The following is a 14,002-nucleotide window of genomic DNA, read 5'->3' on the forward strand; positions in this document are numbered from 1 at the left end:
AGCTCAGTTCAGCAAGTGAAATTAGTTCAGCTACCACTGCTCATTCAGTTCTCTAGACTGTGCCCCATCTGTCAATACAGAGATGCAATCTGGCATGTGCTAGCATGTCAAGCCCTGAAAATGACACCTAACTAGGGCGTTGCATATTAAACCAGTCCAATTAAAAAGGGTAAATAAAATTTTCAGAAGTTTTGTTTGTAGAAGCTTCAGTGAAAGCAAGAGTAGTCTCTTCAGCTGTGAGTTTTAAAACTTTAAAACCATCTGCCTTCCTTCATGACTAGTCGGATTTTTTTCCAACAGAACTGACCTCAGATTACAGCATGCTACATACTGACTGACCTTTCCTCAAGATTTATACAGCTGACTATTAATTTTAGGAGGAATGGGCGTGCATGCAAAGCCCAGCTTAAATAAAGGGTCAACAACACCTCTGAAATACTGCATTAAAACTATCAGCAATACACAGTTCGCTAACAAACTCCTTAGCTAGCCATTCCATTGAAATTCCAAGCATGCAGTTATAAAGGTACGGGCAAGAAGCATTCCTAAGCCTGATGTTACTGATGTGTTATTAGAGTGGTCATCTGGAGGCAAGAAAACAAACATCTATTCCTATCACCTTAGCCAGAGTGGGACATGCTAAGCTCACCTGCTTTTTTCGCCTCAGAAAGAAAACCAGAGATAGGTTTCGTATAATTTTCAAGCTTCAAAGATGGACAGATTTGTTTCTTCTTATCTCCATATAAAAGGAAGAGTAACTTAATGAGCACGAGTTCCTAATAAAAATTATCACAGGTATAAACACCTTTAATATAAGTTATTGTTGTACAGGCCATTTTTAATCTACCAGTAGTCCGTGAAATATCAGTTATAATAGCCGTCATTAAAACATTTAATTGCACGTTTGTGATTATATTATTATTATTACCTGTTTATGAAATGCTCTTTAGAACAGCACATATACGATAGTATACCATCTGCATTGCCTGTACAAACAAGACTTTAATAGCTCCAATGGTTATCACCATGCTTGTTATTATTGCTAGATTTTCATCAACCACTTGTTAGAAAACTAGAAAGTTTTCTTCCCCAAAGATCTCAAAGCACATTTAATTTTACACACGTATAACTTTACTTCAACAAACACTGAGGCAAGTCTTGCAGACACTGGCTAAGTAGATAAATTATACATAGCATTTTAACAGGTAGAGGAAAAAAAAAAAGGAAAATTATAACCTTGGAGTTAGTTACTCTGGCAATCCATCTCTCTGAACTATGCCAAAGAGCATAGCACTCTTGCTGCCAATACCACACAGATCTTTCCTGTTCTGCCTTTATCACCCACTGCAGAAAACGGTATAATTACAAACCTCCGTATGGATGAGATTTCTGGATCTAGCCCACTACCTCAGAACTACTTTCGCTTTCCCACCACACCAGAAAGTCAGGAGAGGGCCCATGCTAACACGACAGTTCCACAAACACTTTACACAGGCATAGGCAGCACACCAGCCCTTCCTCTACCACCCGCAACTCACTGCCATCCCCTCACAGTGCAAATATGGACAAGACAAGGGCAGTTCACTTATTTCCCTCCTCCTTTTTTTTTTTCTTTTTTTTTCTTTTTCTTTGACAGCAATGCCCACTGAAAGTGTTCCTGGAACTACAGTGTAAATTACTGCTATACACTGAAGATGCAGTTGTTCTGTGGCTCTGAAGCTACTGACACGCTGGATCTGGGCAGGAAGGACACATCCGTGGCCAGAAATGACTCTTGGGAAGGCAAACTCAGATTAACAGTCCATTAGCTCTCAAAAAACATCAACCCCAAAATTTTGGTAGCCTCAAACTACTAGACTACATGCAAAGGTATTGTTCCTTTTTAATACATCCACATGGTTCCGTTAAACAAAATGGGAGGCCTAAGAGTCAGGGTGCAGATCATTTGAATGTTGCCATTTTAGTTATCTTATTCTCACTTCAGTGTTAAAAATCTGCAGTCCTACCCAGCAATCTTATCCTGCTATGTAAATCTTTTTAAACAAAATGCCTTATTCAAAGCTTACTATTGTTAGCCGACATCAAATCAGTGTAGCAATTTGCCATCAGCGTATCTTGATCTAATTACGTTCTGGAAAGAATCGAAATAGATCTAAAGAAAAGTCAGATAGTAGAACAGGCAAAACAAGAAAGGGAAAGGAGGAGCATAAACAAAAGATAAAAGAAGAACAAAGGATAAAGCTCCAAGATACAAAAAATAGGATTAGGTGATACTGAAATTGTGGGGGGTATGTGCACAGGCATCCCATAAAGAAAAAGGAAGACCAGGGATTAAAAATGTTACCATCATCTAATGCATTCTATGAAATCAAATGTCATTCACGGAGATGTGAAAATGGTGTGCTTAGAAGCTGAACAACGTGTCTGATCTGAAATCTACGAGCAACCAATGTTCATTTGTACTATGTCAATGGATTTCAAATACAGTCAATGGAGACAAAGCTTCACCCTCCTATGGATCTGCCTATGACCGACAGCTCTGTGTCACTTTTAGTAATACATTGCAATTTAACTGCTGGCATAATGCTTACAAATAGGTCAAAGATTCCAAGGATACTTCCAGTATAGGAAACATGTCTTGTTTAATTTGGATGATACTCAGTGGAGTTCTTTGTTCTTTTTAGTGCACATCAGTACTAAAAAGTCTGTGGGCTCCCAAAAATTGTATTACAATTCCTTTTCTTTCCAGATGAAGGGAACAAGAGTGTCTTCTGAATTTTTTTAATGTCTATTTTTATAAGGGTACACTAATTACAGAAGGCCTTACTTTTTCCATGTCCTATCCCATGGTGCAACTTTCCTCAACATTCTCAGGATCCCAAGGATTAATAAAGAAATCTGTAAATATAGCAAAACCTTTATAATTCACTTTGCTACACTTCTCAGTAAAAATTTGTTTCTCAAAAAAACCCAAACCAAAACCACAACCACTCCACAGAAAACGAATATCTTTCCTGTATTTAAGTACACACTTAGAATCCTTTAGTGCTGGAATTAGAAGGGATGTGTGAATATGAGTAGTGTCAAAATACAAAGGATACTGAATGAAAAACCACACCTTTGTAAAGGGAAACAACTCATTGTAATTTGCACCTCTTTTGCAAGCATACCCTTTGACAAATAGCTCATTGCAAAGAAATCCATCCAAGAAAAAAATGTACCAAATTCACTCTACAAGTTGTAGCTAAACAACCACAGAGAGGCAGTTCTCAAGTCATAAGGTATGGTTTAGTTCTCCCATGTTAATATCAAGCTCTTAGTAATATAAAACCACCTTCAGAATAATTTTTCTCAGTGGGAACACTTACATTGACATATAGAGTACCCATGTGTCAGGCACTTTACAGAAAAGCATCAAGGCAGTTCTGATCCACTAGCTTGATAACCCACATGTTTCTCCTTGCTGATTTCACTTACCTAAGCTGCCACTGCTGAAAACAGACTACTATACAGCAGTTTCAGAGGAAGGAATGAGCATTTCAGGCAGATAAAGGTTGTCTTCAGTTTGAAACAGAAGCCAACAATATTACTGGGCGCAATCAAAGACTTTTTTCACTACTTTTTAGAGTCATTTTCTTTGTACTTCTGGCACTGTCTTTGTTAGGAAGATTTATTGTCTGCTTTTTAAAATTTATCAGTTTGCAATGGCCACCAGATGAAGGGATCTCTTTACATCACTCCGTATGGGGAGAGTGTGAACATGTGCATTACAGTTAGAACCTTAATTTCTCCCATGCTGGAAAACCACTTAGAAACATGAATGATGAGGGGAAAATTTTTGAGACTGTTATATTCAAGACATGCTGTTTACAAGATGCTGTGTATTCTGAAGTTACTGACTTACAATTATACAAATTGACCATGTCCCTTAATTTGAGAAGTAAAAATGAAATTTTTTTCAGTATCTGAGAAATCAAGAGAGTAACAGATTTATTTGTTGATTGATAACACATCACAAAATAAAGGTTTCAGACAAGAATCATTTGAACACCAAACATTGCTATTACAGTTACCACTGTCTTTTCTTAAAATAAGGTCTATTTACTAAGTTACAAATACAAGCAACCATTGCATCATCTTACAGTACTGGAATTACTGTTGGATATCAGGGAAGGGTAATAGGATAGATAAAAGTTCTCTAAAAGAGAAAGCACCAGAACTAGCAGAAAGGTGGGGTTGGTCAGCCCTTCATTTGAATGTAAATGTAATTATGAGGCAGGCAGTTAGGCTGACGTCAGACAAGATCTTGGTAAACCATTACCACCAGCACCTGGTAACACAGTTGATAATAAAAGAGGATGAAGTAGAAGATTCCAAGCAGAGTGGCATTATTAGAGAAAACCAAACACAATTATTTTTAAGCAGTGAAAGAAAATACAGAAGAACAAGATGTTATGACAACATATTTACAATCTGTGACAATCATGTATGTGAGCTCTCTCTTGGATAAAGAGAACAGCATGTATCCAGGATCTGCAAGGTGCAGCAGCAACAACCTGCCAGTGCAAAACTTTGTGTCTACTCCACCCTATTCAGATTACATGGGATATCATCATGTGCCAACTCTGGACACCCATGGACAGCCTGCGGGAACCTGGGGATCTCACTATGGCCCACAGAGGGAGGACTGGAATGCTTATGGCCCAGGACCTTCCAGCACGGTTGCTGCTGCACAGATCAATGGCTCATCTCCTGGGCAGGTCTCCTACAGTTCTGCTGATTACAGCTCCCTCCATCCTGCTGGATCTGGGGGGTTACCTCCTGTAGATACAATTAATACACAGCAAATCTCTCCCAACAGCCAAAGGCACAGCTCTTACGAATGGATGAGGAAAACGGTGCAAGCTAACACTACTGGTAAGTGTATATTCAACTTTCAACCTGAGAAAGCATCTTCTGCTATCGCTGATCTTATGAATAATTAACTTTACTTGAAGCACATAGGTTGGTGGGTTATTTATGACATTTAACCTACTGCTATTTAATGCAGTTTTAACTAAATTTGCACTAGTTTTGTCCCATAAAGGCTTTATACAGTTACTATAGTGGAATGGCTGTTGTGTTTAGATATGGCTGCATCTCACTCAAGTCCAGGAATCTTTGTTCTAACATTCTGTAAAGCATTTTGGATTAAAAACATGATGCTCTTGGGAATGTTATGGAACCATGAATGCAGCAACATTTAACAGTTACAGGCAAAAATACTACATAATTATTTTGTGCTGCAAGGTAAACATCGATATAAAATCAGGTTGATCTTTTTAAATCTTTACAGACTTTTCAATACTTTTAAAGAAAATTATGTGCTCTGATCCTACTGTAGTGATTATGCAATTTTCTGCTGTTGTTCCTGTCTTTTATTTTTCTACCTAGATTTATTAGGTGAGACGAAATATTCCTAGAGAAGTAATCTGACTCAAATGATCAGCGTAGACCATTTTGTTTGCAGCCCACATATCTCATCAGTTAAGCTTCCTTTTCATTTAGTTTCAAATCAGTTTTACATATTTTTCTCACGTATCAGAATTTTGCAGCTTGCCACAATTACACAATTAAAAATCACTTTCTTGCAAGAGTCATTTGTTGATGTGCCTGTTTTTATCACAAGCTGCATGCCAGATGAACCTTTCGGTGTATATTCCCAAGGTGTGAATTGGGTGTAGCAAGGTTTGCTAAATCTATTGTTAAGGTTAGAAGTAGTAAGTGTGTGTTAGAGAGCATCAAAGAAAATGCTCTAAAGAAAGAAGAGCAATTACAATTGGAGCAATCTTAGAAGACACAGAAAATCAGCACTACTGCTTGAGACACAGTCGTACTTCAAATGGTTATTACTAAAGAGCAAAATTAGTCTGGTAATTGTTTCTTAGTTGTAAAGCAGATACACACTGTTTTCCCACTAATACTAAGTATAAAATACTTAGTGAACATTAAGATATCCCAATGCAATCCTTCCACTTGGAGCCTCTACAAAGGTCTTCAAAGCCAGGCAGATTTATAGTCTGTTTTTTCCCCCTTATGTATACTCATGTAAATCAGTAGTAACTTCATTAACATCATTGGAGATTTCCAGGTGTAGAAGCGATGCAAGACTTGAATGTAAACCAAATTCAATTGAGACTACTGAATGGCAATGAGGCAACCCTGTCCCCGTCATGTTGCCGCTGAATTTTAAATGTGTTAGCATTCTTAAAGAGTAAAAGAGACTTAAAAATCTAAATCCTAGTTTTACACTTATTGCACAGACATGGAAGACCCTGAAAGGTTTCCCACACGCTTGCTCAACTTCATAAAACATATATGCAATTCAGAAAAGCAGTTATGTGCTTAAATTCATCTCTAGTCTGAAAAGCACTTACACAGAATTTACACACATGCCAAAATACTTTATGAACAATACTAGACAGGTGAAACAGGGCCTGTCAATAGATACATGTCCCGAGGCTGTACATTCCTACAGCCCAGTCCTTTGAAGTGTTAAATACAGCTCAGGACTTCACAGAATTGGGCTCAAGACATCAACCCAGCTTAAAAAAAGGGTTTGGGAGAGTAAAGCATGAATGTGGTATTTTGCAAAACAAGAAAAGTATCGAATAGATTTAGCTTTTCATTGGTGTTTTAAAATAATGTTCACTGTAAAAAACTAGAAAGTTATAATACTGATACATAAAAAGTTGTGAAAAATGAAAGGAAATTCAAACAAATAACGACAAGGCTAAGATGATGCATGTAACAGGTACTTATTACTTATCAATGCTTTTTCTAGAAGATAATGTAAGAAAACTTACTTGATGCCACTATAACCACTCTTTGAAACAGACTTGGTCTCTGTTTTTCCTTATTGCCATAATATTTATTACTCATCCTATCAAACTGGCTACTGGCTCCTCCCCTTCAATATTATCACTGCTTAATACAGTTCATTGCTCTAAAATTTCAGAATTACAGCCTTAAACTTTACAAATATATTTATATACATAAATATGTGTATGTCCTTAACTTCACTAGTGGTGTGTACTCACATTGATGTATGCGAGCAGCATGGAATAACAGAAATCAAAACACAGCTAATTAAACGAGCGAGCTTACTGAAATACTGTCCTAAAGCCAATGGGAATTATTCTGGGGGATGGGATGTTAATGGGAATTTTTCCCCCTCAATTTAGACTCTATTAAATATACCACATTCTGAATCAATATTTGTATTTAGCATTTTATACAAGAAATTAAATTACAGGAAAAGTGAAATGAAAATTTACCTGACCAAGTCAACTCTCAGGATGAAACAACATCATGAATACAGAAATACTATGTCCTTTCAACAGATAAAATTTGATTTGAAATTATACATCCTCTTACTAGAAGACTGTAACTGTATATTCAGAACCAAACCTTTTTTTATTTCAAATACACAGACATTGCAAACATATGAGGCAATAAGTAATTTAAAAAAACCAAACATCGAAAGTGGGCTTGCTAAAGGTATCTTCCCAGACAGGCTATCAAAATGAGAAAAAGAACATCTACAGAATTCCTTACAGTCTGATCCCATTTTTACTAAAAATCAATGACAAAATGCCCTATCAGCTTCAGTTATGTAAGAGCAGAACTTCAGAGCCATTCATTTCTAAAAGCTGTGTAATCAACAGTGTAAAATGTGTATTTTATGAGAGCAAGTGAGCCTTCAAAGCATGAAGCTTACTGAAAAGAAGGTATCTAAACAAGGGCCTAGAAAACAGATTTTATATCTTTTAAAACTTTACATGAAACTTCATGTGGGAGTGGTCCTTCTCAGGAGAATGGACTTTAAGGGGACTAAACAAAAGGACAACATTATTTTTATATTTTGCAAGATCAGCCTCAGCTTTTTTTTTTTTTAACTATAGTCAACACATTGTATGTCTTTGTTTAAACAAGCAGTGCTGTACAAGTAATTCAGATTACATCACAGCAGAAACACAGCCAGAAAGCAAAATAGAAAAGTAGGAAAAAAGGCCAGGCCTCTGCTCTAATGCTAATTTATTTTGCTTTGTAAACTAGTTGTGACATCTATTTTCCACTGGCCTACATTGTCTGAGGTTTTGAGGCCTATCTGTCATATTGAGGCAACAGACCCTTTTAACACTTCACTTTGCTTTGATATGCAGTCTTGTCTCTTCCTTCTCCCTCTTTTCTTCAGGAGTTATATTGCCGGAAAGGGTGATGATTTTCACAGCAAATAAAGAGGCCTTCTCCTAGCTTTATTGTCTTCAGAAGAAATGCTCTGCGAATTTTATGACCAAGGGGAATGGGGAAACCTACTCCTTTTCTCCACCCCCTCAAATCATGGTTATATTTGCTGATTATAGTGAAGCCGGAATAACCCTGTTGAATTTTAACTTGTTTTCAAAGATTACCTTCTAAGCCTTCAGTTTACAAGGAACCTGAATATCTATACTATTGTTAACATTTTAACTATCACTTAGAGCAAACATTTCAAAGCCAACAATTTGTACATTGCAAAAAAGTAAACTTAGTTTGATGATTGTTTTAGTCCTGCAAATTTAGGCAGGAAAACTTTGTACACTAGAAGTCAAAGTGGCATAGGATTTGGGAAAACATCCCTAATTATGCGTACTTCAAAATGTCTTAAGCTATGTCTACCTCTAGCCTTCAGATAAAAATATTGCAGTCTATTCTCAGTGTTGGTCCAAAATTAAAGAGAACTGAGGAAAAAATATTCCTTCATCTACTTCTGTCCTTTTTAACTCTGCTAAGATGAAAGAGTCTGACATTTGTTTAGGGCTTGTAAATTCCAAACCAATTGGTTTGTGTTTCTGAATGTGAAAGGGGTTCTTGATAAGATCTCCTTGTCGCTCCTTTGTGTGGCGTGTGCTTCATCTTAACACCTCAATGGATTTTAGGGAACCACTTTAAAGGAGTCTTTGTCCTACAGTTTGTCCCAGAAAACTCACATCAAAAAAAACCTGGGAAGATCAGAAGAAAAAGAAAAACTATCTAGCTGGCTGTTGAAAGTGCAAAGGAGAACAAATAAGTTGAAAAGTGATCTCTCTGTATTATTATTACATGAAGAATTGTTTAAAAATGTCTATGAAATGAGAGCTATCTTCTACACATCCAGTAATGCTTCTCTTAACAGTATTTATCCAATATATCTAAGAATATTTCTTTTATACATTAGAGAGAGGATGACACTGAAATCCTTTCACAAGTATTTTATTGCCTCATCTTACAAATTCCCAAGTGCCTTCAACTCAAAAGGGAAGCTCAGCACAGAGAGTACCCCCAGTAATACCTCTACAGGCACTCAGCATCTTGCAAGACTGGACTTTTTTGAAAAAATAAATTCAAGATACTATTAGACTTATAAGCATGTCCTATGGCCACACAAGAAAGCAAAAGCATTTCTAGTAGGACATTTATTTGTGTTAGAGAGCTGATACTCAAAAACTCAAATAAAGAATTAGGACATGGTGCAACTAAATAAATTGTGACTGAACTTCAGTCTTGAAATCCTGTGTATTTATGCCTGCATAGATGTGGAAGTCACTTCAATGAGCACTGAAATGAAACCCCTTTGAGATCAAATACAGCCAGCACCAATTATGTACTGCTATGAATTATTTAAGATGCTTCAGGGTGTTTTTCACTTAAGAGCTTTACATTTAAATGCATGTTTACAGAGAGAGGGAGATAAAGAGGAAAAGACAGTTATGATAACCAATACTCACTCACTTATTCACCCTGCACCTCATATTCCTTCTCTGTAACACAGAAAACAATCCCATGCAAGTACTCCATAGTTTAATTAATGTCTGTAAACTGTTTGAGATGTTTGAAAGAAAGATGCTATAGAAAATCAAATTCAACATATTAATAATATTTCTTTCTTGAACAGGTAAAACAAGAACAAAAGAAAAGTACCGAGTTGTTTACACAGATCATCAGAGACTAGAATTAGAGAAGGAATTTCACTGCAACAGATATATTACAATAAGGAGAAAGTCAGAACTTGCAGCAAACCTGGGACTATCTGAAAGACAGGTACACAGAGACTATCCATCATTCATACGCACCCATTCACAAGTCACTGTTACTGCCAGAGGACATGAGCAGCATTCACGTTCTGTATCCAAAAGTAGTGCGCAGGCAACCATGATATAGTTTCTGAATATATTTGACACACAGAGAATACATTATGCAAATACAAATTAATAAATAGGCTAATTTCACAGAAACCTCAAATTATGGGTAACTAACATAAGGAATTCATTTATCCTAGAAGTAGTACTTACTCTTACGTGCCTAACGGCTTGCTAGACAGCTAGAATTTTAACAGTTCAGCTTAACATTATTTTAGCTATGTTCTCAATAGTTATGACATTCACCATTTTATTTTTTCTTGCAGTCACACAGAATGGTGGCCAGAAAAAAATCCAAAGCATTGGATATATTTCAGCTGTAACCTAGGAAAATGAAAACTCAGCATTCAAAGAGCAATCAAATGAGATATCTATGTATTTTTTGTTACAAATTTATTGCCACTATTTCCACAGGCCTCTCCACTCTTCCTCAATCAGTTAGATTTCAGCACATTTTAAGGAGTTTTTACAGCCTTTGATTTGCAAGTCAGGATTTCTTTTTGCAATTATGTTCACAGGTACTTCACCTATAGTAGTAGTTCACACCCACTATATACAAGATGCTTTAAGCTATAAAATTTGGTGCCAAATTTTTATGCCTGTTATACACATATATGTATCCAATAGTCTCCGTTCAGGAAATTTTCAAGTGCATACTTAGATCCATTTCTTCTTTGAAAAGCAGCTCTGCCTTTGTTCATATCAAGTACATATTTAAGCTCTGTCCTGAATAAAGGTAGTCTCCTGAGCAGGGGCCCAGGTTTCTTAGCTGGGTTCATACAAAGACTAGAGGAATTCAGGATAATGAATTTCCTAAAATCACTGTGTTGGAGAGCTCACTTATGAAGCACAGCTCTGCAGTCTGCAAATACAGTAACTGTTGAATGCAACCCTCCTTATACAACAGAATTGCAATGGTTCTGCTACAGTTGGAGGATAAGGGAAGATTTGGCGATACTGAATAAGGCATCTCATACCTTAGCACCCAGATTTATTGCCCCCAGGTAAATTTAAACAAGAGATCTTTCCTTTTAGAATTTTACAAACTTTTGTTCTTTCTGAATATAGACATTCAGGTCTCTAAAATATTCTCCTCTTTCAGTGGCCTCCTCTGCTTCTGCATTCATTCTGTGCAAGAACATGGAATAGAGAGGGACCAATTGAGGCTGGAAGCGTAAGGATGCATAGATAAGCAATGGTATTTTAGGATCAAGCACTGGATTTTTATAAACATACTGTAGTGCAGTGATGTTCAATCCCAGACCCAAATAGTACATAGACTACACTGTGCAGACTGTAAGTGGCCCCAGAAAGTAACTACAAAAAACAAGTCTATCATTGATGGACTAAAGTTTGTTATACAGTAGGATATAGCTGCATTGGAAAATTTTCAGAGAACTTATGAAAATTATGAAAGGTTCAAAACCTCCACCTTAATGTTATGCAAGCTGGCTGATTTAGAACACAGACATGCCTGGAATAACCAGTGATACCGCATAAAATCAGTGGTTTCCTGTTACATAGCTGTTGCTCTTAAAGCCATCCAATTTTTGACTGGTAGATATCCTTCAAGTATAATGTAGACAAAATACATAATTTATCTGCATTTCTACAGGACCAATGACAGACAAGCTAAATGCTTCTTACTGTCATTACCAGTAACGCAATAAAAAATAACTAGAAAATAATAATGAGATTTTTAATACAAAGCAATGGTATAACTTTCTATATCATATTGTATTCAACACACCTTAAAGGATGCAACAAAAACTGTGAAGAACACAAAAAAAAAGAATGATAAGGAAAAACAGTGTTTTCTACTCATTCACACTTCCACATCAGGAAAGAAAATATAGATAATTAAACTAAAAGTAGATTTCAAACAGATGGGAGTCTACATATGCACAATTAGCCTGGGAAATTCACTGTTATTAAGTAATGCTGATGTACCTATCTGTACACAACATAGTACATATGTATCTGTAAAATACATATACGTAGTCCAGAAACAAAAAAATTCAAAACTTTTAAAATGCGTAAGAATATGTATACACACAAAAATCACTCACAATATAAATGAAGAAAAAGAACTTTCACTGCCTGGGTTTGAATTAATCTGTAATACAGATAAAGAAATCTTCAAAATTATTCCATAACTGCATCTTCCTAAAGTATGACACATCCCACTGTCAAAGCTTAGATGATGAATTAGGTGGACTCTGAGTCTAAATGAGTAAGTTGATTCCTACATTCCTAAATGTAACACAGCAAATTCCCTTTACACCAGATCTAAGAAAGTAATTTTCTACTGATTATGATGCAGAAAATGAATATAGAGTAACTAAAAAATTGTTCGCTGCACAAGTCCAGTGTTTTGTTTTGTGGTTTGGTTTGGGGGTTTTTTGTTTGTTTGTTTTGTTTGAGTTTTATGGGGTTTTGTGGGTTTTTTTTTCTGGGTTTTTTTTGGTTTGTTTTGGTTTTTTATAATTTTTTTTAACATATCTATATTTTCATTGCTATTATTACTGTAAAAAGTTGACCACTACTTTGAATTCATCAGGTATCATTTATAACACCACAGGTGAAAATCTGGTTCCAGAATCGCCGAGCAAAAGAACGAAAAATGATCAAGAAGAAAATATCTCAGTTTGATGGCAGTGGGGGCTCAGTTCAGAGTGACTCTGGTTCACTCAGTCCGAACGAAATATCTAATTCTCTGTTCCCACCATCACATGGAATAAATGGATTACAGTCTAATGACATTCATCAAGTCATAGTTTCAGAATGAACAGAGGCAAAAAAAAAGGAAAAAAGGAAAAGCAAGAACACATTTCCCTGCCACCCCTTGAAAACTTGAAAGCTCAACTTCGCAAAGGACCATTCTCATTTAACTGTCTTCAGGATCTGGGACTATTTTCAAAACATTTTAATTATTGCAGAAATCTCAGGGAACTTGCACTGCTAAGATTCATCACTCAAAATCTTTGAGTAGGAGGTAATTTGCTTCAGACATTGACACAAAGAATGATTCAACTGAAGATTCAAGTAAACATAGTTCTAGTCTGATCATATATATACACACAGAAAACTAAGTGAACTGATTATAAAATAGAATACTATTGCATAAAATATAAGATGCTGGGTGTATTTGGTTTACATTCTGTATAATTAGAGTCAACCGTAGATGTTAATAAATATTGACACTTAAGTGTACTGAAAAGAACGCTACTTTTTGAAAACAACAAAAACATTTAAAACACTTTTAAACAGTCAAGAAACATAACAATGTGGCCATACCGACACATTGCATTTAATCAAATAAAATAAATCTTCTTTGCCCTATGTAATTGAATTCAAGCATGCCAATCTCATGAGCAATAGTTACAGATATATAATATCATACCAAACCTGCCAAGATTTGTTCAATTGTAAGAAATGCAAGAATTTGTCACACACATTAGTAAACACCAAATAGTTTGGAAGATAGAAGTATTACTTCAATCTTCAATGAATGCACATATTATCACTCAACAATATGAGCACAAATGTAATGGAAACAGAGCTGTTACTACGAGCAAACCACCAATATGGAAATAAAGAATTTGTCTAATGTCTTTAAACCTTTTAAGTGAAATAGTAGCAGTCTTGGACCACTGATTTTATACATAGACACTTATTTGGCGCTAAAGGCAAGAAATATCCCAAAGTAGCTGACACTGTATTTTGAAGCTGTTATCAGGCAGCTTAGCATTCACAAAGTCACAGCAAGCATGTAACAAAAGAAGCATCCACTCCATGTGCAC

The 14,002-nt window shown here is 36.0% G+C and overlaps 1 protein-coding gene across 1 annotated transcript; it reads left to right on the plus strand.

Annotated features, from left to right (window-relative positions):
- Positions 1–4,373: 4,373 nt before the first annotated feature.
- On the plus strand, positions 4,374–13,579 carry LOC104318705 (homeobox protein CDX-4). The gene is made up of 3 exons (XM_009920060.2): positions 4,374–4,917; positions 9,956–10,101; positions 12,781–13,579. The coding sequence occupies exons 1-3, from the start codon at positions 4,455–4,457 to the stop codon at positions 12,985–12,987; spliced, it is 816 nt and encodes a 271-aa protein (XP_009918362.1). The 5' UTR covers positions 4,374–4,454; the 3' UTR covers positions 12,988–13,579.
- Positions 13,580–14,002: the final 423 nt, after the last annotated feature.

The sequence above is a fragment of the Haliaeetus albicilla genome, chromosome 23, assembly GCF_947461875.1.
Source record: "Haliaeetus albicilla chromosome 23, bHalAlb1.1, whole genome shotgun sequence".
Classification (NCBI taxonomy): domain Eukaryota; kingdom Metazoa; phylum Chordata; class Aves; order Accipitriformes; family Accipitridae; genus Haliaeetus; species Haliaeetus albicilla.